Source organism: Ambystoma mexicanum, chromosome 5p (genome assembly GCF_040938575.1).
Source record: "Ambystoma mexicanum isolate Mex_15411 chromosome 5p, UKY_AmexF1_1, whole genome shotgun sequence".
Taxonomy (NCBI): Eukaryota; Metazoa; Chordata; class Amphibia; order Caudata; family Ambystomatidae; genus Ambystoma; species Ambystoma mexicanum.
This window is the reverse complement of record NC_090930.1, coordinates 34,215,771-34,241,077: the sequence shown is the minus strand read 5'-3', so window position 1 is coordinate 34,241,077 and position 25,307 is coordinate 34,215,771. Positions and strand designations below refer to the sequence as shown.

The following is a 25,307-nucleotide window of genomic DNA, read 5'->3' as shown; positions in this document are numbered from 1 at the left end:
ATGAACACAGGTGGCACAGCCTTATACTAAGAGTGGAGTCTTGTACTGCCTCAGTTGAATGGTTTTATTAAGCCCTTAGTTCGACTTCAGCAAAACTGTCCTAACCGGAACTAAAGTCATTTTTAAAGAAGTTACATATGTTGCAAGATAGTGTCTAATTAGGCGATTCTGTGACTGAATAACACTGTTTATTCTGACCAATAGAGTCTGCTGCCACTTATGTTATTTGTTGGGGAGAATTCTCAGAAATGTGCTAATTCCCTTCTACCTTAAAGACCCGCACCGCAGCTCTTTTGCTGGACTTTGGGACTTTTTATCTCTCATGTAATTTTAATGTGATTTATTCTCTGTGCTTTTTTTACTTTGGAGTCTGATGAACTCCATAGGCATCATGTTTACATTGGTTCACACAGCACCTTCAGTGCAGTGGCACAGGGAAGTCTTCCAGATTTCCCAATGGTTTATATACCTTCTCTTGGTGAAACTACTGTTTCCAAGAGCAGTGAAGTGAAACGGACTTCACTTACAGTTACTTTCCAGAGTCAGCGCACACAATCTTACCATATGGTGCTGGAGGGGTTACTTAGTATCCCCTTGGTCTAGTGTCTCATGTAACATTTTTATGTTACCCTTTCTACAATTAATGGCTGGTGGCAGTGGTATGGTCTCATTGTTCGTTTTGTCTTTGGCGTTTTGTCTTTGGCAGGATTCACGAGTGAAGCCCGCCTCTGGCTCCAGTATGTCTGGCAGGGGCAGGAAGTGAGGGAGGTGCCTGAAACCCCCTGTCACTAATCCCCTTGGTTACAGGAATGCACCTAAAGGTGATTGGCCGGCTGGCTGTCAGGCAAGGACAGCCACCCTTCATTGTGATTGACAGCTAGGCTGGAATGAATGGGAGAAACATTCATAAAAGGCGAGGCTTTTTGGCTTGGAAGGCAAAGTCGACCACTGGATGAAGGAATCCGAAGAATAACTTGGAAGAGACGCCTGCTGCAACTCCTGGACCGTTGGTTTTCCCGGTGAAGCTCTGATTACGCCTCGACTAGAGAAGCCCTGCAAGGACTTCTCTCTTTGAGTTGGTGGGACCAATCAACTCCAAAGTAAGCCCATCTGGACATCCTCTCGAAGCTGGTTGCATTTCCACTAAAGTTGCTGCTGGAACTGAAGAGCCAGGAAGAGGAACGCCAGATTGTGTGTGTTGCTTTTAAGTCAATCCCAAGCGTTAGGAAGATCCTCTGGACTTCCCTGATGCTGGACTGACCAAGCCTGAGCCACCTAAACAGAGTGCTGGACCCCAGAAGCAAGGAAAGTCTGTAGTGGTATCCGAGAACCGCAGTGTTACTATTTGCTGTTAGGCGCGAAGAGCTGAAACAGCCAAGTACCGCTGAATTGAAGTTTGGCCATTGCTGCCGCTGAACATCCCATTGCAGAGCAGGAGTCCCCAGACATCCTCCCTCTTGTCCCCACGACTGAGGCTCCGGAACAACAAGGTCTGCAGAGCTGTACAGGAACAGGAGCCATCTGGAACCATTTCTTCTAACCAGGGGTACTGTAAAGTCTAAGAGAACTTACCTTTTGTCATGTAGCCTCACTTGCTCTCAGTTGAGACCGGTCTTGGTTACCTGGCAGAGTTGCTAAAGCTTTGCCCTTCACAAGCCTACCAGCGTGTGGCCCTTCAAGTGTTATATTTTCTACAAACATTTCTACATTGTGCAAGACTTTTTACCTATCTGCAAAGAAGATCTTCAGCTCCCCTAGACATTGTACAATTAACATTGGCTGTCCTGGCTCCCTGAGTGACTGACTCTGCGCTTTAGCTTTTCCTCAGGAAAGGGTTAATTTACTCAGATTAAGCTTAGGAAGGTTTTTAAAAGTACTTGCATGTTTGTGAATTATTTGTTAACCTTTGTTTTATTCCTCTATTCTAACTTTTTCATCAAACTCAGTATTGCTCTAAATGTACCAGTGATAAATCAGTGTCCTAGCTATTTAAGTCACCTGAGGGTGTAGGAAGTGTCTGTGTGCCATCCCCAAAGGGTATCATCTGATTTAGAGAAACTAAGTGTGTTTTGGAGTATATTTAAGTGTTACACGTTTTACTCCCTTTCTGAAGAAAGCTTATATAACTGAGAAATAAATTAATAATGGTGTAATCAAGAAACCTTGAGTATAAGTGTTTATTTGTATAACTGTACAGTGAAACTCTGTCACAACATTACTGCTCACAATGACCCCTCTTGAGATAAGCCTGGCTGCTCAGCCACACTACCAACCTGTGTAGTTCAGACTTGTACCAAAGGTTGGGTCCCTATTGCGAGGAGGTCAAGATTATTGCAGTGCACCCAAAGGGCACTGCATACGCACTGCAAACAATCTTACATAACCACTGGTGGCAGGCGGTGAGGATCTATTGTAGAGTTGTTATTTAGAGTGTTTGCTTTACTTTTGTTCAACTAAAAACCCTCACAAGGCTAAACTCAACTAGAAATAGCAATTGTAACATGCCTAGTATGGATAACTTCAAACAGCAAGCCCTGCTCATTCCAACAGTAGAACAACTGAAAGAAATGTGTGAAGCCAGGAATCTCCCTGTTAAAGGGAAGAAAAATTAAATAATTACAAGCTTGTTAGATCACCAAAGGTTGGATAGTAGGCCTGTAACTCCTACTACTCCAGACAATGTGGAAATTGATATTGAGGATGATAATTCAAAGTCCCACTCTAATGTCTTAGAAGAGTCAGAAGAGGCCCAGGATAGGAACCTCTCTATGCCTCAGCCTGCCCTTTTGCCAAAAACCGGTGTCTACTGGGACCCCACACGGACCATCACCGAGTCCAGAATATGTGTTGTTAGACAAAGTTTGTATGCCGTACACTTTGAAAGCACTACACACAACTAGAACTACAGGTGTAAGCAAACCAACCTTTGGTACAAGTCTGTACTACACAGTTTTGGTAGCAGAGCTGAGCAGCCAGGCTTATCTCAAGAGGGGAAATGTGAGCAGTAATGATGTTACACAGAGGTCTATAATCAAGTAATCTCTTACACTCAAGGTTTCATTGATAAATACTTATTAATTCATTTATCTGTCAGTTATAAAACATTCAATAGAAGGAGGCAATATAATCGCACACAAATATACTTCAATACTATTTCAGAATACTTTTCAAGATGAGTATAAAGACAAAGATTACTAGAACATGAAAGGTTACAATTATTCTTAGACAGTGCATATACTTTGAGTTCACCAGAAGAGGCCAAAGTCAATGGGTTAAAGTCTTGGATAGGATAAAGTGGTTCTGGTAAGTAAACGGTGAAGTGTCTGCACAGGTTCTTGGAAGAAGTTTGTAAAAAGAAGAATCATATGCTGGGTCACAAGCTGATTAGGCCTGCGGGTTGCCAAAGTTTCAAGAACTTTCACAGCGAGAGGTAAGTACTCTTAGTCTCGTTTCACAGTACCTTACGATGAAGAAAAAGAAGCAGCTGATGACTTCTGTTCCTGGCAGTTCCTGCAGATCTCGCTGTTCCTGTGCCTCAGTCGTGGGGACAAGAGGGAAGATGTCGGAGGGACTCCTGCACTGCACTGGGACTGGTCAAAAAGCTGGCACTTGTTAAACTTCAATTCCGGTGGCTGTAAGTAACGCACACAAACGGGTGTCCCCTCTCACTGGTTATAAGGTTTCCTGCAGCACTCTGAGGAAAACGCAACCAGCTCAGAGATTGGTATCCAGGAGGCTTACTGTTGAGTTGGATGGTCCCAGCAACACAAAGGGAGAAGTCGTCCTTGCAGGGCTTCTCTGTCGAGGTGCACTTGGCGATTCGGACCTGCAGCAGGGCTTCACCAAGCAAAAAACCAATGTTCCACGAGTTTCAGCAGCCGTCCTCTTCAAGCTCGTCTTCGGTTCTTTCGTTCCAGTGGTCGACTCTGCCTTCCAAGCCAAAAGACTCGCCTTTTATTCAGTTCTCTCCCATTCATTCCAGCCTAGCTGTCACTCACACAGCATGGTGGCTGTCCTTGCCGGACAGTCAGCCAGCCAGTCACCACAGAGTGCATTTGGGTATCCTAGGAGACTAAGCACAGTGAGTTTCAGGCACCTCCCTCACTTCCTGCCCGACCCCAGACACTTGGGTGCCAGAGGCGGTCTTCACTCCTAAAGCTCGCCAAAGGCGAATAAACAAAGAGACCAAACCAGGTTTGGCGTGCAGAGCAAAACTCTAGAAGGACCTTTCAACAAAGAAATGGCAAAAAAAGAAGACCGGGACCTGTTTTTACATTGGGGGCTCAGTTTTTCAAGATGAGCCCTTTTTCAAGGGCTCATCTTGAAAAACATGGCTCCCGCGATTTAACGCTACCAGTGTTCGCGGTCGGGAAATGTCATGGTAGTTCGTTGTAAAACCACTGCCACCAGTCATTCTGAGGGGAAAGGGTAGCATTTGACTGCTACATGAGCACACAGGGGATACTAAGTAACCCCTCCAGCACTCTATTGTAAGATAGGGTGTACTGGGTTTGGGAATTTAAAAGACTAGTAAAGTCAATTTCACTTTACTTACTCTGGGAAACAGTTTATCCCAGAGAAGGTATTCAAACCTTGGGAAAGCCTGAAAAGGTTTCCCTGTGCCACTGCACTGAGGGTGCTGTGCTACACAAATGAAAAGATGATGCCTACGGAGTTGTTTAGACTCCATAACCAAAAGAAACACAAGAGTAAAACACATATCAAAGTACACAAGAGAGTGGGAAAAAGGCTCACACTCTCTCCAGGTAAGAAAATCAAGTCCTCAAAATCCATCAGAGTTGCTGGGGGTCTCTACGGTGAAAGGAATTAGCACGTGTATGAGAATTCTCCCCAACATGTGTCTCTTGAAAAATGAGACTGGAATTGGAGTTCAAAAGAACACGGGTTCAAGCTGAAGCCAAACATCAGGCCATCAAACTCCGGGAACTATAAATGTAACACGCTCTTGAAATGAAAAAATGGCCTCTTGAAATTGTTTCTATCCCAGAGTCCGCTAGGTCTCCCAGTCCAAAGAGGCCTCACCTGCCCAAAGAAGCAGTGAATATGTATGATGCAAAACTTGATATTTTGGATTGGTTGGCTGCTTATGAATATAACTATGGGTTACATAGGGAATCCGCTGATTCCTTGGCTTTTGTCTAGACTCCCCCAGGTTGCAACTGATGCTGTAATGGAAGGGGGATGGGAGGGACTTGAAAGATTGGAGTATGAGAATGTGAAGCTAGCTTTGATAGCTAGATTTGGGGAAAACCCCTTCCCGGTATTTTAAGAGGTTTAGGACCCTCAAAAAGACTGATGGTACACCTTGGGCTACCTGGGTTTGTGAATGTTTGAAAAACTTAGATGGTTGCGTTAAGGGTTACAGAGTAACTACCTTTGAAGGAATGAGAAATCTATTTTTGTTGGAATCTAATTTTGATGCGTGTTCTCCTGAGCTGAGACAGTATTTGGCTGACTCAAAAGAGATTGATTCCAAGAAGTTAGAAAAGGCTGCCGACTTGTGGGTTGCCAGCAGGGCTACTCACAAGGATTCTGGAGCCACTCACAAAAAGGATGAGGACAAGCAGCACAAGAAAGATGACAAAGCGAATTCTAAATCCAACTTCCCACAAGGGTGCCACAAACGTAAGGGTAAACCAGATGGGAAACCTCGTCACACGTGTAAGCACCGTAGAAGTACTGCTTCGCCGTGAGTCCTCCTGCAAGTTCTTCTGCCTAGCTTCTGCTGTTACTGCTGCACGGTCTACTGACTTTGTGGACATTGTGGACTTTGTTGGCCATTGGTGCCAAGGTGACTTTAGAAGCTATTTGCCACGATCAGGAACCACATTACGGAAGCTGATTCTGTGTTTATATTTTGCAGTTACTGTTTGGCCCACCTCATTTTCACCCGTGCTTCCATATATTGTGCACATGCGCGCACACGTGTAGGAACCGTAGAAGTACCATTTCGCCGCGAAGCAGTGAAGCTGTGCTCGGCGGTTCTGCTTTTGCGGCTTAGCGTGACAGTACAGCAGACCCTTCTCTTTGTTTTTTCACCTGCACCAAGGGAAGTTGTTTCTATAGCATTATCTAGGCCCACCATAGTGTTTACAATGTACTCTTTAAAATCGAATATGCCAGGCCTACTCTTGAACAAGCCGCAGCTTACATCACTTAACTCCTGCAGTTAATCCATCCTCAACTCCTCATGTCTTTCAATCTGCTCTCACAATTACCCAGCTAAGGGCGCCCATGTGTGCCCCTATCTCGGAGGCTCTCCAGCACACTTCTGGCCTCTGCCCTGAAGCAGTTTCCATCCCTCACGAGTCCCTTACAGTTCACGATTTATCTCGATCTAGATCCAATACAAACAATCAGTGCGAGGCCAAACATACATTCTTATCTGATCAAACGCTTTTGGAGCCAGTAAAAGATACTGTCCTTGAGCCAGCACCCTTTCGCTCTTCTCTCTCCCTCCAATTGTGTTCCCCCGACTCACGCATGATTCGTCTGGCATTTCCATATATGCAAGCCAGTGCGAATCACCCATTTCAATCATTGAGGAGGGCCTACATGATGTTGTTACCATGAACTCATCCATGACCCAAATTCAGTCATTAGTGGATTCATTTGTACCTCCAACCACAAGACCTCTGCGTTCTCCCCTCAGAGACCCTACCCCACATTATCTGACCATGCTTCAACCAGCCCTAATGGCGATTAACACCACACTGATCAGTTTTGTCAAATTATATTAAACCTTAGATCGTAAACTCTCTACACAAACCTCTCAGGTTGAGGAATTGGTCCCTTGGCTTAAACATATTCAATCACTCTGCCATATTAATACATCTCAAGTGCTCACAGCATCTAAGCAGCCACTTACAGCTCCCACTGACTCACAGGCAACTATGCCGCATTCACTGTCTCCTCCTGTAAGCTCTTTCAAGGCATGTCCTCCAAGACCTTCCCACACTTCACAGGCATAATTCGGCCCAATGAGCAAGACGCATGCCCATTTTACCCCCCTATTGAGGACCACTCATGGACTTTGGTTCTCCCATCACCGACTCCCACCAGAATGCCCATAGGGCCCTGGGTGGAGGGGTCGAGCCTCTTGTGTCAACAGAATAGAACTGGCACTAGCGGCCAAAAACAAAAACCTCAATGTGCCAAGTCCATAGTGAAAGGCCAGCGTACATTCATAAAAAAACTAAAAACATGGCTGCCTCCAAACCCTTAAGAGGCACGATGAATGCATTTTTCAAAGCTCTTGAGCAAACATCTAAGCCCCAAAAAACAAAAGCAGGTCAGGCGATCACAGGGTGCTCTTAAGATCCGTCCATGGTGGTGACATCCAGATTGGAGAACGTCAAACCCCCTAGTCCGTATTCACCTCTGAATAATCTTATATATACTATTAAGGAGGGGAACATGGCGGACAAGCAGGCTGCTTTAACAAATCCATCCAAGAAAACAGTCTCCTTTGCCTTCACAGCTCACCAATTCTGAGATCCAAAAAACCGGACCCCATACTGAACTACCACCTTTTATTCCTCAGGTCCAACAAGCAGCTAGTGCAGTGAACCCTGCCCCTGCTTCATCATTGCCAGTGTTTATTCCAGTGTGGCTGTCACAACGTCCCGTGAAATGCAGAGATGGTCAATTTCCAACGCATGACACTGCCCCTGTCTTAAATATCTTTAGTGAAGTTGCTGCATTAGAAGATGTGGCGTTAAGTGACATTGATCAAATTTAATTCATCTCTTGAGTCATCAAACTCAGTGGTACGATTGTGGATCCCATCTGGTGTGGCCATGAACACCATCTGGCAGGCTAAAATGTGCCAGTATGAGATGGGCTTTCTGATTGCTCAGGATCCCGATTGCATAGCCACTACACCTCATCATGTCTCTTCTAAACCCAACATTTATTTGAGTTCGCAGACCGGCCCGGTGGTTCATTGTCTTCTACACACTGTATGTATAATTAATCATCACTTCAGCATCCCCTCGCTGTGTTGAACATTGCCTGTTGGAACACAAGAGGCCATTCTCATTTGCAAGCTTCCCTTAAATAATGGTCTGGCTTCTATCACATAATTGCTATGCAAGAGACGTGGCCATCTTCTCTGCCATTGTGGGATAATTATGATGTTCTTTTGCCGGCTGTTCTTGGCAGAGGCAGGCCTTCATCTGGTTTGGTGGTGGCAGTCAACAAGTCCTCAGGTCTGACGATATCTGCATGGGACTCAGAGTGCCTATATTCAGTTGGTCAAAATATCATGGCTGCATAATGTAATTGCACTAGTAAATATTTACTGCAATCCAATTGCAATGACAGGTGTTTCATTCTACCACGGCTTAGCTCATCTTCTTGATAAGATCCACAGTTGCGCTTTCATCACACATACTATCATAATGGGGGATCTCAACCTTGATTGCTGGCAAACAGAGCGAGCAACCAAAGCGGTCCTCACATGGATCTCATTCATGCAAGACTGGAACTTTTACCTGGTTAATGGGGCGGTTCCTGGAGACCTTCCCATTCAACATGCTTGGCACTGGCACCACAGCAGAAGCACCATTGATTACATTTATGTAAAACCCTCATTATTGCAGAATATACAAACACTACTCATATCTGACCAGGACGAAAGTGATCATAGACTTCTATCATTATCCTTTCTTTGGAAGTTTCCAATTCAAAGACCAAACACAGGTCATCAGGCTCTCGTCACCAACACCTTGAGATCGAGAATACGCTGGCACTCACATAATCTGGCTGCCTTTCAGGCAGACAGACCTCCACATTACAGAGCATAGGTCAATTGAATATCCAGATTTATTGTCAGCATTCAACAATAGCATTGTCATTCCACAGAACAAAGTTAGCCGTCATGTACACACGTTTGATCCAGTGCTCCGCGCAAAATGCACAGAATATAGACATCTACGTAATAAACTTTTGCAATCCAATTCTCTCACACTTTGACAAGAACTGAAAACCGCTAAATGCAGATACAAGAACTGGCTCAGGAGCCGAAAAGCCCTGATGTTCCGAAAAGACAGTAAACACATGGCACAAGCAAGGGTAAATAAAAATTCGGCAGGCATGTGGCAATTACTATAACATTCTGCCAACATGCAAGCCGATGCACAGATCAACGGAGTGCAAGAGCATCATTGGGTTTCCTTTTTCTCTGACCTGTATGCTGATGAACAATATGCCAGAATGTCTAATGTCTCTCGCTCACCGGCGGCATGGCAAGTATCCTTTACACGGCAACCTATTCATGACTACATATTGCAGGCCAGCTCATGTCGAGCAGCCGGCCCAGATGGGCTCAACAATCTAATGCTCAAAACACATCCAACTATATGGGCGATGATTCTCAAAAAACTTTTTTTGAGAAATCCTAATGACAAAAAAGGTCCCCTTATCATGGCAAACATCCATTATTATTCCAATTTTTAAAAAAGGGAGACTGCAGTTTACCCAGCAATTACCGTCCAATTGCTCTCTTGGATGCACCCAGACTTTTTTTTACTAAACTTATTCTGAGAGATTTCAATCTTTGGACCCACGAGTTTCATCTCAGAGATCCGCATCAAAAAGTGTTTGTGGCAGGATTAGGCACCACCATCAACCTACTATGCCTCAACACCATCAAGCATCAATGCCAGAGATTAAAACAACCAATTTGTTTTGCCTTCGTTGACCTTAATGCAGCGTTTGATTCCATTTCACGAATGCTTCTTCTTGCCAAACTGACTCGAGATCGGTGTCCACCATCTCTCTATGACATTATTCAAGCTCTACATTCTGCTACATCGATACAGGTCAGATTGTCCATTGAGGGGTTGCTATCTAGATCTATTCCAACACCACGAGGCCTGAAACAAAGCGGTCTCTTGGCATCCGCGATATTTAACTACATTGTCCATGACGTGCGCTACGTCCTCGAGACTATAATTTCAGACTCACCTAAACTTAATGGTCACCGATTAAAGCATTAATGTATGCAGATGACCTAGTATTAATATCAAAAACACAATTAGGTCTACAAAAACTCCTCTCTGGTTTTCATGCCTACGTTACGCAAAATGAACTTCGTATCAATACTGATAAGACACAAGTAGTGTTCTACTCTCAACAAGAACAAAGAAGGCTGCCTTTAATTGGGTGATTAACACCATACCTTTGACTGTAGCCCCTCATTACATATACTTGGGCATGGCCTTCAAAGGTCACACTAATGCTAAATCTTATTTGGAGGGCATAGAAGTGAAACTAGCCACAGCCATTTCTCAGGCGAAAATCATATTGTACAAATTTGGAAAGTTTTCAATCAAACCAGTGTGGTTCTTTTGGAACCTAAAAATAGTTCTAAGCCTCCTATATGGGTTGGAAACGTTACCTAGTAACCTTAACCTCCAATTTTAGAAATGGGAATCTCCTATTTGAGGCAAATTTTACATCTCCCTCAGTCCACTCCAAATGTTTGGGTGAGATATGAACTGGGGCTGGTTTCCCTTCGAGCACTCCATCAGTGGCGTGTATGTTCATTATTTAGGAAATGTCTGCTGGCAACAACCCACAATGCAATCTTAAAAACTCTGGCTAATTATATGTTATCCTCAAAACATGTCTTCGCCATATATTGGACATATAAAGTCTATCATACTCTTGCAGAAGCCAATGTATCAATTGATGAACTGTTGAATAATCCAGACAAAGCGAAATCAAAGATCTACAAAGTTGATTGGATTAAAACTAGAGAGCTATGCTTAGCACATATAAATGGCAACTCAATGAGATTTCCACCAAAAAAAGTATGCACATTACGAACACACTTGGTACGTGCACCTTCGTTGTAATATCGTTTTGGAATTCTGCATTTACGTTTTGAACTGTGGCTTACAAAGTCGGTTTTGGTATAACATAAGATATTTCCTATCTCTGAAAATTGTTGTCCATTTTGTTCTGGGTGCGGGGTTCAAGAAACTCTAGAGCATTTGATTACAGTATGTGTGGCATTGCGCCCCGCCTGGGGGCTCCACTTTGCACGACATTGTAAATACTTGGGAGAGTTGAACCAAAATCAATGTTGGGCCTTGATACAATCCTCTGCCCTCGTGCCGTTACAAATCGCAACTGTACATTTTTTAAGAAGCCTAGATTTAGACGCTGTAGCAAAGGCCTAAAAATATGCTAAAGTGTGTATTTTATTCTTCTTTAAGAAATGCAAATCCTGTGCAGATGGAGATATTGACAGCTTCCTTGATTCTCATGTTCTCTCTCGTCTGACGGCGGATGAGGCGGCAGGTTTGGAAGGGAAAGTGGAAATGGATGATGTTCAACATGCAATTTCAAGAATGTCAGTGGGTAAATCACCTGGCACTGATGGTCTCCCTAATGAATTTTATAAAGCCCTCCCTGATTCCGCACTACAGCTTCTGTGTGATGTTCTTAATGATGCCTTTGAGTCTGGTTCCCTACCAGATACAATGAGACATGCATTGATTACGGTGCTGAGAAAGAAAGACAGATCTGCTACAAGGTGCGAGAATTATCGGCCGATCAGTCTGATCAACTGTGACTGCAAAATATTGGCCAAAATCCTGGCTGTTCGCCTGAATAAGGTCATTTCGACTCTGGTGCATGAGAACCAGGTAGGTTTTGTCTCTGGTAGGGCAGTGGCGGATAACATGAGACGCCTGCTATTGACAATTGAGAAGGGCCATAGTCAACCAGTTGCCAGTGCGGTCATCTCCCTAGATGCTGAAAAGGCATTTGATCGTGTTGAATGGAACTTTTTGTTCGCATGCTTGGGGAAAATGAACTTTGGACACGATTTCCAGCATTGGGTTAAACTGTTATACAATAATACCTCTGCAAGTGTGCTGACGAATGGACTTATCTCTGATCCATTTGAGCTTCATCGTGGTACAAGGCAGGGTTGCCCTCTTTCACCTCTCTTATTTATTTTATCTATGGAACCACTTGCAGTGAGCTTGCGGGCAGACGTACGTCTTCTACCTGTTATTGGAAATGGTCGGGATAATTTGGTTTGGTTGTATGCTGACAATTTGCTGATTGCCCTGCAAGACCCAGCTGTTGGCATTTCGTATTTAATGCAAGATATTCAATCCTTTTCCTTGGTGTCAGGATATAAGATTAATTGGAGCAAATCAGAGATCCTGCCTGTCAATGGGTTGTGTCAAAGACATACATGTGTTCAGTTTCAATTCAGGTGGTGTGCTGAAAAGTTGAAGTATCTTGGAATATGGATTGGAGCGGATATAGTGAAGTTGCCAGCCATTAATTTTTCTTGGATCCTTCCGATTCTTAGATCGGATTTGGTGAGGTGGAGCCTTTTGAAATTGTCGACCTGGGGCAGAATCAACTGTTTGAAAATGAACCTGGCACCTCGGATAAATTATTTGTTAAGCATGCTCCCAATTAAGATACCTGGAAACATCTTTAAAGAGATCAATAGGATTATGCAGAACTTTATTTGGAATGGGAAACCTCCGAGGCTCGCAATTTGGAAGCTTCAACTCCCATTGAAATTGGGTGGAATGAACTTGCCTAATTTCTCAGACTACCATTTGTCGTTTTCCACTCGTCATTTGTGCAGAGTTATTGACTCTGGAGATGTACAGTCTGAACATTCTGACCTCTTATCCTGGGAATGCAGTGCTGTTTCCCAATTGGACCCGAAAGCGTTGCTGACTACTCAGAAGAACAAATCAAAAAAAGTCAGCTCTCTTACTTCATTCTTGCGAGACTGCTGGTGTGAGCTCTCGAATCGTGTGAGTGCTGACCCATATTTACACCCAGATGCCTCCATATGGAATAATCCAGCCTTGAAATATCAGGGTAAACCTCTGTTTTGGGTGGAATGGTTTGTGGCTGGCATCAAATATATTAGAGATTTGTTTGAGGGGGACAACTGGTTGACGTACGCTCAGCTTGGCCAGATGTATGACATGTCAGAATGCTCGTTTGCTGAATATAGGAAACTGAAGATTATTATTTCAGCTTGTGTTGAGATGCCACAATTGACTGGTCAAAGTCCTGCTTGGACAGCTCTATCTGTATGCTTGAGTGCCTCACACCCTGCTTCTACCATGTATGGAATTATAAAAGCTAATCGGAAGGGTGATCCGAGATTGCCTGCAATTTGGGCGGAGGAATTGGGGGAAGATGTTAACTTCAGATGTTGGCGGAGGTGCTGTGAAAACACTCGTTTGGTAAGTTTGGATTGGTCCCTCAGAGCTTCTCAAACTAAGTTGTTGTTCAGGGCCTATTGGACGCCGGAGAAACTATTCAGGAGACCACTTTTAGACAACAATCTTTGCTGGAAGTGTAAATGTTCGAGAGGATCTCTGAGTCATTTGATTTGGTCGTGTCCCAAGACGATGCAATTCTGGGATAAGGTTCGGGAGAGGTTGAGTCTGGTCTTAGATGTCACAATCCCCATGAATGCTTCATTACTGATTTTGGGTGATGACTCTTCTCTGGAGGAAATTGACTTTGGTAAGAGAGTTTGGTTGCTTCGTGCATGCATGGTTGCTAAAAAATTCATATTGAGGTCATGGAAATCAAGTACTTCATTTAACATTGATGACTGGGTGGAGGAGCTACTTACTGTTTCAACATATGAAAAAGCCATTTACAAACTCACTGGTGACATTGAAAAATTTTGGGACATTTGGAGCTGCTTTCTTGATGCATATGGATAAACCTGATCTTTGATCTGGGGTATTATGTACTTACCCTTGAACACTCGTAATCTGTATAATACCTATAGTTTGTGTGATGGTTTTTGTAATGCCCTTTTGTCTGAGGTATAGTATTTTGCATTGAAATTTTTGGTTTATGTCTTCTACTCCTACGCTCTTATTCTCTTTCTTCCTTTTCTTTTTCTTTTTCTTCTTTTCCTTTCTTCCTTCTTGTTCTATTTTTGATGTTTATATGTTTGGATTGTTTATGGCGAATTGATTACTTTGCTTTCACTAGGTTGATATGTGTGAATTTCATGGACAGCTGTTCATTTATTTATGTTTGCTTACTGTGAAAATAAAAAATTTAAATTAAAAAAAAAAAGAAATGCAAATTTAACTTTTCAGTGTTTTAATACCAACAGTATTATGTAAATCAAAATGCATCTCGTCATGCTTATTTATATGTATTCAGTTATATCTTTCCATTTTTGTACTGTATTTATATGCATTTAGTTACACTTTCTATTTCTGCTGAATTCTGTTTTTTACTTTTTCTTATATGTCTAAAATTTGAAAGGTTGATTAAATTCAGCTAATTCAAATCAAAAAATAAAAAAAGAAAGAAACCTGGTCAGTCTAGTGAGACCTCTGGTACCAAACCAGAGGGAGATCAGCAGAAGCCCCCATTCCAGAAAACATTTGGTAATTATTATGCTTATGGGCCAACTGACCATGTGAAAGGGGATCCCAGATACAAGGGTAATCCTTCAGGGATCAACACTGTCTCCTTAGCCTTCATCCCTGTGGGAGAAGTACATATGGCAAGTGGAAACTTTCAACTATTGGCTGAAGACCCCATGGGTGCCTCAGCCAGTGATTCTTTAGTGTCCCTGGGTCTGTGGGAACAGCAGAATGTAGATGTGTATAACTCTATTTCAGATAATACCAAAGAATACTACAAGGACAGTGTACTTGTGAATGGTCAGGAGACCCCTGCCATAAGAGACACTGCGGCCAGCATTACAGTGCTGTATGAAACCTTTTTCAAACCTGAGGATGTTGCTAAGGCACCCAAAGGCCCCACGAAGCTTGCTGGAGGCCCTGTCCAGATGGTTCCAATACTACCAGCATAGTATGCAACAATATGACTAAGAATACCTGTCAGTGTACAAAGTGAGGTTCCTGGGTGAGTCCTGTTGGGGAATGACTTAAAAACTCTCGGAGTTGTATCAAGCACCCCCTGGCCTACCAGTAAAGGAAGCAGGAGTAGACTAGGAAGGCCAGAGAGCTCATTTTGAATGACTCTCAATGGGTTGTTACAGAAGATAACACCCAGTTGACAGGAAGAACAAACTTCTATTTCCAGGAAGAAAGAGAAAAAGGGTTAACCCATGGTCTCAGGAAACAAGAAAGATGGCACTCCTGTGCATCAAACCAGGACATGCCCGAGAGGACAGTCTCAAGTCACACCTGTGACTCCTCCACCAGCTGCGGCTGGGTGAGAAACCACCAGAGGATGGTGAATCAGCTACGGATGATACAGAGCTGGAAGAAGCCCTTACCCCTGTTGGAGATCTGGATCCTAAAGACCATCGTGAGCTGCAGACTTTCCTTGCAGAATGTGGCCCCTGTAGGGCAGACCTCAGCAGATGTCTAAGAGTGTCCTACTCTTGAAGGACTTTGCCAACGGGTAGCTTCCCAGCTGGAAGGGCAAGAGCCAGGGAAGCACAGGTTGTACTGGCAGGATGGACTCCTCTACAGTGAACCTATTGAGTCTACCCCAGGAGAGTACAGAAGACTTGTAGTGCCCCAGGAGGTGAGACCTCAGTCTTTACAGTTAGCCCATGAGATTCCTTTGGCTGGTCACTTAAGCTTAAGAAGATCAAGGAAAGGATTTCTGTTAATTTCTAATGGCCTAAGATGGGATCTGATGTAGATAAGTTCTGTAGAAGCTGTCACACTTGTCAGACATCTGGCAAGAGCTGAGCCAAGAACGTGGCACCGTTGGTACTTCTCCCAGTGGTGGGAGTCCCTTTTGAGACAGTAGGAATCGACATTGTTGGTCCCTTAGACCGTCCAACATCTTCAGGCAACCGATTTATATTGGTAATGGTAGACCATGCTACCAGGTATCCTGAAGCCATACCTATGAGGACTGTTACCGCTCGGGCAGTGGCTGAGGCCCGACTTGGTATTTTTACTAGAGTAGGTTTTCCTAAGGAGGTTATCTCCGACAGGGGATGCAACTTTGTCCCACTACATATAAGCCATGTGGAAAAACTGTGGAGTGACCTACACGTTCTCAACCGCCTACCCTAACCAATGGGTTGGTGGAGAGGTCTAATAGAACTATGAAGAGCATGATGGGTGCTTTAGAAGAAAGTGGGACTTTCTACTGCCATGCCTTCTCTTTGCTTATAGAGAAGTCCCTCAGCAAGGGGTTGGCTTCAGCCCCTTTGAACTTCTGTATGGTCACCCGGTTAGAGGTTTATTGGCCCTAATCAAGGAGGGCTTGGAGAGTGCTCCTTCCCACAAGCCAGTGAGAGTAACCGACTAGGTGTTAGGTCTCCGAAGGAGAATGACACACATGATGACAGAAGCTTCAGATAACTTGAAAGCAGGTCAGGCTCTGGGGAAGCATTGGCATGACCAGAAGGCCAACATGGCTGAGTTTACTCAAGACCAGCTAGTTCTAGTTATGGTACCTACAAGGCAGATGTTCTTACAGGACAAATGGATTGGACCCTTCAAAGTTGTGGGAGAACATGGAGGTCAATTATTTGGTGGACTTGGGCAATCCCAAAGAGGTCCCCAGGGTCTTTCACACCAACTGCCTAAAGGCATATGTATCTAGACAAGGAATGGGACCTTTGCTCTTGGCATCTGATCAGGAGGAGAGTGAACCTCCGCCTGACCTTCTCAGGGGACAGCCTTTAGATGGGAAAGTTGAAGGAGTTAATCTATCTTCTGATCTGACTTTGGCCCAACAGGAGGAGTGCAAAGTTCTGTTAAATCAGTTTGCCTCCCTGTTTTCATTGACACCAGTCCTGACCCCTTGGGGCTAGCATGCTATTCTCACTGGTGACTGTATACCTGTCAAAAGCAGGGGGTACAGAATGTCAGACCATGTAAATAGCCACATAAAGGAAGAGGTTAAGCAGATGCTTGACCTCGGGGTAATAGAGCCATCTACCAGTCCCAGGGCTAGTCCTGTTGTACTAGTGCCAAAGGCAGGGTCCAAGGAGTTGAGATTCTGTGTGGACTATAGAGCTCTTAATGCAGTCACCCGGACTGATGCCCATCCTGTACCTAGGACAGATGAACTGGTGGATAAACTTGGTTCAGCCAAGTACCTCAGTACATTTGACCTAATCTCAGGCTATTGGCAAATAGCTCTGACAGACCATGCCAAGGAGAAAACTGCATTTTCACCCCCAGGAGGCCTCTACCAGTTTACGGTAATGCCTTTTGGTCTAAAGAATGCACCTGCTAATCTCTTGTTGGTTACTATAGGACCATAGCTTTTCCCTTGAATGTGGTCTCCTCACCCAAATTCCCCAAGAAGGGCAGGTGGAATGAGGAGTTCACGAAGGCATTTGAAGTAGTTAAGAAAGCCCTTTGTCAAGCTCCAGTCTTAAGAGCTCCTGACTACAACCAATCCTTTATTGTACACACAGATGCTTCCACTACATCCACTACAGGTATAGGAGCAGTTCTGAGTCAGCTGGATGAGAAAGGCAGGGAACACCCCATCTGCTTCATAAGTAGGAAACTGAAGGACTGTGAAACAAGGTGGGCAACCATAGAACGTGAACGTTTTGCCATTGTGTGGTCTTTGAAGAGGTTTAGACCATACTTGTAAGGATCTACATTTATATTTCAAACAGACCACCAATTCTTCCGAAGGTTAATGCAGATGAAGGGGGAGAATCCTAAATTGTTAAGATGATCAATAAGCCTTCAGGGGTTTGATTTTACTATAGAACATAGGTCAGGATGTAATCAGCAAAATGGTGATGCTCTCTCCAGAAAGTATGACCGACTGGAGTAAGGAGATTCATCCAGGAGTGGATTAAATCCTACTGTCCCTTAGTCTGGGGGGGACGAGTGTTAGGGAGAATTCTCAGAAATGTACGAATTCCCTTCTACCTTAGAGATCCCCAGCTCTTTTGCTGGACTAAGACTTTTTATCGCTCATGTAATTTTAATGTGAATTATTCTGTGTGTGTTTTTTTTTTACTTTGGAGTCTGACAAACTCCATAGGCATCATTTTTACATTGTGTCACAGCACCTTCAGTACAGCGGCACTGGGAAGTCTCTTAGATTTCCCAAATGTTTATATACCTTCTCTTGGTGAAACTATTGTTTCGAAGAGCAGTGAAGTGAAATTGACTTTACTTACAGTTTGTAACTTTCTAGACCCAGCACACACTATCTTACAATAGGGTGCTGGAGAGGTTACTTGGTATCCCCCTTGTCTAGCTTCTCATGTAACATTTTTTGTTACCCTTTCCACAATTAATGGCTGGTGGCAGTGGTTTACCTTTTCCTACCATTGCGTGTTTCTACAGCTGCAGTCAAGCACCCATGGGTGCCCATTTTGTCAAAATGGCCCCGGTCTTCTTTTTTCACCATTTCTTGTTGGAAAGGTCCTTCTTGAGATTGACTCTGCGCGCCAAACCAGGTTTGGGCCCTGTGTTCTTTTTGGCTTTGGCGGGATTCAGTTGTGAAGCCCGCCTCTGGCGCCAGCGTGTCTAGCTGGGCAGGAAGCGAAGGAGAAGACCGTAATTCCCTGGGTTTAGTCTTCTTGGTTACAGGAATGCACCCAAGAGTGATTGGCTGGAGGGCTGTCCTTGGAGGACAACCACCCTGCTGCGCTATTGACAACTAGGCTGCGAATGAATGGGAAAATCCTGCATAAAAGGTGAGGCTTTTTGCTTGGAAGGCAGAGTTGACCACTGGACGAAGGAATCCAAAGAAGAACTTGGAAGAGATGCCTGCTGCAACACCTGGACCATTGGTTTGCCCGGTGAAGCCCTGCAGCAGTGCTGAAGCTCCGAATTCGCCTCCACTAGAGAAGACCTGCAAAGGATGACTTCACTGCTTGGGTTGGTGGGACTAATCGACCCCACGACGATCTCATCTGGAAATACTCTAGGAGCTGGCTGTACTTCCATTGCTGCTGCAGTAACCGAGTGCCAAGGAGAGGAACACCACAATCGAGTGAGTGTCTAAGTCAGACGTGAGCTCCAGGAAGATCCTCCGGAGCCCCATGAATTAGGACTGACCAAGCCTCAGCCACCTCAAAAGAGTGCTGGACCCCAGATGCGAGGAAAGGTACAGTAAAGCTAAGGGGACTTCTTGTTGTGTAGCCTTGCTAGTTCTCAGTTGTTAGGCAGAATTGCATCTAGTACCCTCTAGGTCCACCACATACAATTAGGACTACAGGTGTAAGCAAAACCAACCTTTGGTATAAGTCTGTACTACACAGTTTTGTAGTAGCTAGCTGAGCAGTCAGGATTATCTCGAGGGAATGTGAGCAGTACCAGAGGTTACACAGAAGTCTTACAATCACAGTGGTTCAAGTAGACACTTACACTCAAGGTTTCTTGGTAAAACACTTTTTAATTTATTACACAATCATTTAGAAAACTTTCACTAGAAGGAGGCAACTTAATACTATACACAAACACACTTTAATATCAAAGGAGCAAAATGGCATTTCAGTTACCTTCAATGGGAGCAAAAAGGCACAAGTAAGCAGAATAGATCACAAATACTTTCTTAGGCAGTGCAAATAGTTTTAGTTCACGAGGACTCTATTCAGTTCAATAGGCCTAGGCCAAAGTAAACGGACTAGTGTCTTGGATAGGAAAGAGCAGTTCTTTAAGTAAAAGGTAAAGTCTTTGCCAAAGTTCTCAGACGTAATTTATACGACAAAGAATCATATGTTGGGTCAAAAGCTGATTAGGCCTGCAAGTTGGGAAAGTTCCACAAAATTTCACAGCGAGAGAGGCATTCTCTCAATCGGGTTGGCAGAGTACCTTAATATGAAGCAAAAGATGCAGCTGAAGAGGTTGGTTCCTGGCAGTTCCTGCCAATCTCACTGTATCAGTGGTGGGGACAAGTGGGAGGACGTTAGGGGACTCCTGCACGGCAAGGGATCATCGGAAAACGCGGACAAAATGGAGTCACTTGGGTTCGAGTAGCTGTCATCAAGCACAAACTGGTGTCCTTCCCCCTGGTTAATCCTATCCAGCTCTGAGAATGGTATGCAGGTGGCTTACAAGTTGATTGGTCCCACCAACTTAAAGGAAGAAGTCGTCGTTGAAGGGGCTTCTCTGTCGTGATGAACTTTGGCAATTCCGTCCTGCAGGAGGGCTTCACGGGGCAAACCAACGGTCCAGGAGTTGCAGCAGCCGTCCTCCTCCAGCTCGTCTTCGGATCTTTAGTTCCAGTGGTCGACTCTGCCTTCCAAGCCAAGAGACTCGCCTTTTAAACAGTTTTCTCCCATTCATTCCAGCCTAGCTACCACTCACCCAGCCGGTGGCTGTCCCTGCTGGACAGTCAGCCAGCCAACCACGCCAGAGTGCATTTGGGTCTCCTAGGAGACTAAGCACAGGGAGTTTCGGGCACCTCCCTCACTTCCTGCCCACCCCAGACACTCAAGATGCAGTCTTCAGTCCTGAAGCCCGCCAAAGGCATAGAAACAAAGGGACCAAACCTGGTTTGGCATTCAGAGACAAACACTAGAAGGACCTTTCCAAAAAGAAATGGTGAAAAAAGAAGACCGGGATCTGTTTAAACAAAGGGGCTTAAGGCGCCATTTTGAAAAACATGGCTCTTGCGATTTTTGCTACCGGTGTTCACGGTCTGGAAAAATCATGGTAGTCTGTTGTAAAACCACTGCCACCAGCTATTTTGATAGAAAAGGGTAGCATTTGACTGCTACATGAGTTTCTAGACACAGGGGATACTAGGTAGCCCCTCCAGCACTCTATAGGAAGATAGTAGTGTGTGCTGGGTCCAGGAATTTAAAAAGACCAGTAAAGTCAATTTAACCTTACATTTTCTGGGGAAAAGTAGTTTATCCCAGAAGAGGTATTTAAACCTTGGGACAGCCTAAAAGGCTTCCCTGTGTCACTGCACGGAGGGTGCGGTGTGACACACATAAAAAAGATGATGCCTATGGAGTTGTTTTAAAACTCCATAACCAAAGAAAATAAACACAGAAAACAAACAGAATAAAACAGTTCAAAGCCCCAAGGTCCAGCAAAAGAGCTGATGGTCTCTAAGGTAGAGAGGAAGTAGCACATTTTGAGAATCCTCCCCATCAGTTGAGACTTGTCTTAGTTGCTTTTGCAGAGTTGCTTGCAGCTTTGCCCCTCACCAGCTCTCTGCTTGTGGCCCTACAGTGATTCTATTCTTTCTACAAAGACGTCTAAAACATTGTGCAAGACTTTTACTTACCAGCAAGAAATAATTCAGCTCACCTTGACTTTTGCTCAATTAACATTGGCTGGCCCGGCATCCTGAAAGAACCTCCTTACCTCTAACTAGGTGCTTTAATTTTCCCCCAGGAAAGGGTTAATTTACTTTTCATTGGGGGGTTCAAAAGTACTTGCATGCTTCAGAATATCTGTTAACCTTTGTTTTATTCCCAAACCCTTTTCTTTGACACCAAACTCAGTATTGCTCTAAATGTACAAGTCATACATTAATGTCCACAGTGTCCTAGTTATTTAAGTCAGCTCAGGGTGTAGGAAGAATCTGTCGGCCATCCCAGATGGGTACTTGCTGATTTAGCAAAACTAAGAGTGTGTATTTTGAAGTGTTAGGGAGAATTCTCAGAAATGTGCTAATTCCCTCTACCTTAGAGACCCTCAGCAACTTTGCTGGATTTTGAAGATTTCTTTCTTTTTAACCTGGAGAGAGTGTGACCCTTTTCCCCCACTCTTCCATTTATTTTAATGTAATTTTATACACTGTATTCCTTTTGGTTGTGAGGTCTGACAAACTCCATAAGCATCATATTTTACATTGTGTCACACAGCACCATCAGTGCAGAGGCACAGGGAGTCTTTCAGATTTCCCCAAGGTTTAAATACCTTCTCTTGGATAAACTACTGTTTCCAAGAGCGGTGAAATTGACTTTACTTACATTTGTAACTTTCTAGACCCAGCACACACTATCTTACAATAGGGTGCTGGAGGGGTTACCTAGTATCCCCTTTGTCTAGCTTCTCATGTAACATATTTCGGTTACCCTGTCCTCACTGAATTGCTGGTGGCAGTGGTTTACTTTTACTACCATTCTGTATTTTTCCACGGGCTGCGTTCGCAGCCACAGTAAAACACCCATGGGTTCCATTTTTGTCAAAATGGTCCGGTCTTCTTTTTTCGCCATTTCTTTGTGGAAAGCTCCTTCTTGAGATTTACTCTGCGCTCCAAACTGGGTTTGGTCCCTTAGTTCATTTTGCCTTTGGCGGGATTCACGAGTGAAGCTCGCCTCTGGCTTCAAGGTATCTGGCGGGGGCAGGAAGCGAGGGAGGTGCCTGGAACTCCCTGTGCTTTGTCTCCTAGGAGACAGGAATGCACTCTTAGGTGATTGGCCGGATCGATGTCCGGCAAGGACAGCCACCCGGCTGGGAGACAACTAGGCTGGAATGCATGGGAGAAACCGGCATAAAAAGGTGGGTATTTTTGGCTTGGAAGGCAGAGTAGACCACTGGACAAAGGAATCCGAAGAACTTCTTGAAGAAGACGCCTGCTGCAACTCCTAGACCGTTGGTTTGTCCGGTGAAGCCCTGCTGCTGTGCTAAAACTCCAAATTCTTGTCGACAGAGAAGCCCCTGCAAGGACGACTTCTCCCTTTGAGTTGGTGGGACCAATCAACTCCATAGTAAGCCACCTGCACATCCTCTCGGTGCTGGGTGAAATTCCACCGCAGTTGCTGCTGGAACAGAATAGCCAGAGAGAGGAACACCAGATTGTGTGCGTTGCTTTTAAGCTGGCCAAGACCTCCAGGAAGATCCTCCAGACTCTCAGGAAGCAGGACTGGCCGAGCCTGAGCCCCCTCAACAGAGTGCAGGACCTCAGATGCAAGGAAAGCCCATCTCGACAGCCAGGAACCGCAGTGTTGCTATTTGCGGTAGACGCGAGTAGATGAAACACTAAAGTGACACTTGTTTGAAGATTGCCGGTTGCGGTCAGTGACTGTCCCATTGCCGTGCAGGAGTCCGCAGGCGTCCTCCCTCTTGTCCCCATGACGGAGGCCCAGGAACAACAAGATCTGAAGAGCTGCACAGGAACAGAAGTCATCTGCTGCACTTTTCATTCAACCTAAAGGTTTTGTAAAGTCTAAGAGAACTTACCTCTTGTTGTGTAGCCACTTGTCCTCGTTGGAGAGTTGCTTGGTTGCATTTGTAGAGTTGCTTGCAGCTTCTTTACCTCACAAGCCTAATCAGCTTGTGGCCCTACTTTGATTTCTTCTATTCTACAAATACGTTTTTTAAACATTGTGAAGACTTTCTACTTACCTGCAAGAAGTGCTTCAGCGCACCTTGACTTTTGGTAACTTAATTCTGGCTGGCCTTACTCCCTGAATGACTCTCCTCTCCCTTGCTTATATGTTTTGCCTTCTTTCCAGGAAAGGGTTAACTGACTTTGCATTGGGGAGCTATTTTGAAAGTACTTACCAGCTTAAGGATAACTGTGTGAATACTTGTTTTTTTCTGAACTCTCTTTTCACACTCCTCTCAAGAACATTCTAAATGCAACAGAGATATATTAATGTCAACAGGACCCTAACTATTGAAGTCACCCGAGGGTGTAGGTAGCGCCTGTGTGTCATCCCAAATGGGTATTCGCTGATTTCGAAAGCTAATAGTATTTTTTGGAGTGTGTTTGTGTGTTGATTTATATTGCTCCCTTCTGAGGAAGGCTTACTCTAACTGGCTGATGAATAAATTAATAATGGTTTAATCAAGAAACCTTGTGTGTAAGAGTTTATTTGAATCCTTGTCACTGTGAATCTGTGTAACTATGCTACAGCTCACATTGATCCCCCCACCCCCCTTGAGATAAGCCTGGCTGCTCAGCCACACTACCAACCTGTGTAGTGCAGACTTATAGCAAAGGTTGAGTTCCTATTGCAAGATGGTCAGGGTTGTTGTAGTGCACCCAAAGGGTACTGCATACAATCTTGCCTAACAGTCATTAAGACAGAGTACATAAAACAGAGCCACACTCAGTTGGGCTTTAGATTAAGAATGGCTAGGAGACAAGTACAAAACTCACGAAAGCCTGCAGAAAGTAAAGGGGGCACATCATGGCGACTAATGTGGGCGTTCTACCCAACAACTGCCATTTTAGTGCGAACACAAAATGCTACCTATGTTAGCCACAAGTGGGGAGCCCACAAATTAAACTACACTGCTACCAACCATAACCTAGGCACACTCTGACTTCACATGAAGTCACAAACAGTTGTGCCTCCCCAGCGGGAACAGAATGGAACTGACTGGAAAGAAACAGTACATGGCACCACAAAAAGGGGCCTCGGAAGCAGAAAGGAATTTTCTACCAACCAGTGCTGCCCCCTTATCCTGTGTTCTACCACCCTCTGAGCTTCTGTGCTGTCCACGTTGAACCAATTTACCATTCCCTCCCTGTCTACATGAACTTTATGGTCTGACCATTGTTTTTGTAATTTCATTTTAATATTACTTTTCCTTTTCTATCTGCCAAAGGCACAAGTATGTAGTACTATCAAATTCATGTATATTAATAAACTCATTTATGAATAATATTCCTGATCATTAACGGTATAACATTTCAAAATTTCATGTGTGATGGTATAGAGTCTACTGCTGGCATGGAGCTGCGACCAGCTGGTGAATCAAGATAGTGAGAGGGGGAAGATGACAGATGGACTTAACCGAGGGCTCGAGGGAACAGTACCCACCTAAAACGAAGACGGCCTTCAGTACAGCAAACACAGCTCCATCCACAATCCGGTTCTGGGACGCAGCAAGCAGGTGCCGGTCACAGGAGGAGCGAATTCCCACAGTAGGCTTATCTGGAAAATGCAACAAGCAAAACAAGATCAGAGCAGTTTCACTGAGCTACCAAGAAGCCATATGTATGCATTGGAGCATGCGTACGAGCGAAACAGGATTTACCATGCAGAATATTGATATATGTTAAGAAAGAGGTAACTTGTTCAAACTTTACATCCTGTGAATATGGATTTGTCGGAATCAACCCTGTGGCAAGATTTTGAGAGGCCACAATATTACAATGAACAGGGAAAAGAAACTAATGTCTAGCCCAACTATGAAGGTGAGTGAAAGTGCAGTAAAGCCAAGTCTAAGAAGGATATGGGGTGCTAAGTGGTTCAGTAAGACGCACAAAGCACACTCAAATTCTTCAAGATAGACTGTGAAGTATAAACATGCAATATTTATTAGGACTGAACACATTTTCAAATAAACAAATAAGTAATATCACTTACTCCACACTATACATATTCACCATGGGGTGGGGGGTGGGGGATTGGAGGGCGGGGC

General features: G+C 44.3%; 1 protein-coding gene across 5 annotated transcripts in view; it reads right to left on the bottom strand.

The window, feature by feature from the left end:
• MED12 (mediator complex subunit 12) overlaps positions 1–25,307 on the bottom strand; it is a 1,704,158-nt gene that overhangs the window by 749,439 nt on the left and 929,412 nt on the right. For all 5 annotated transcript variants that reach the window (XM_069612388.1, XM_069612385.1, XM_069612387.1 and 2 more), the window contains exon 25: positions 24,704–24,817. In XM_069612388.1, coding sequence (XP_069468489.1) covers positions 24,704–24,817 — 114 coding nt within the window. The remainder of the gene's footprint in view (positions 1–24,703; positions 24,818–25,307) is intronic.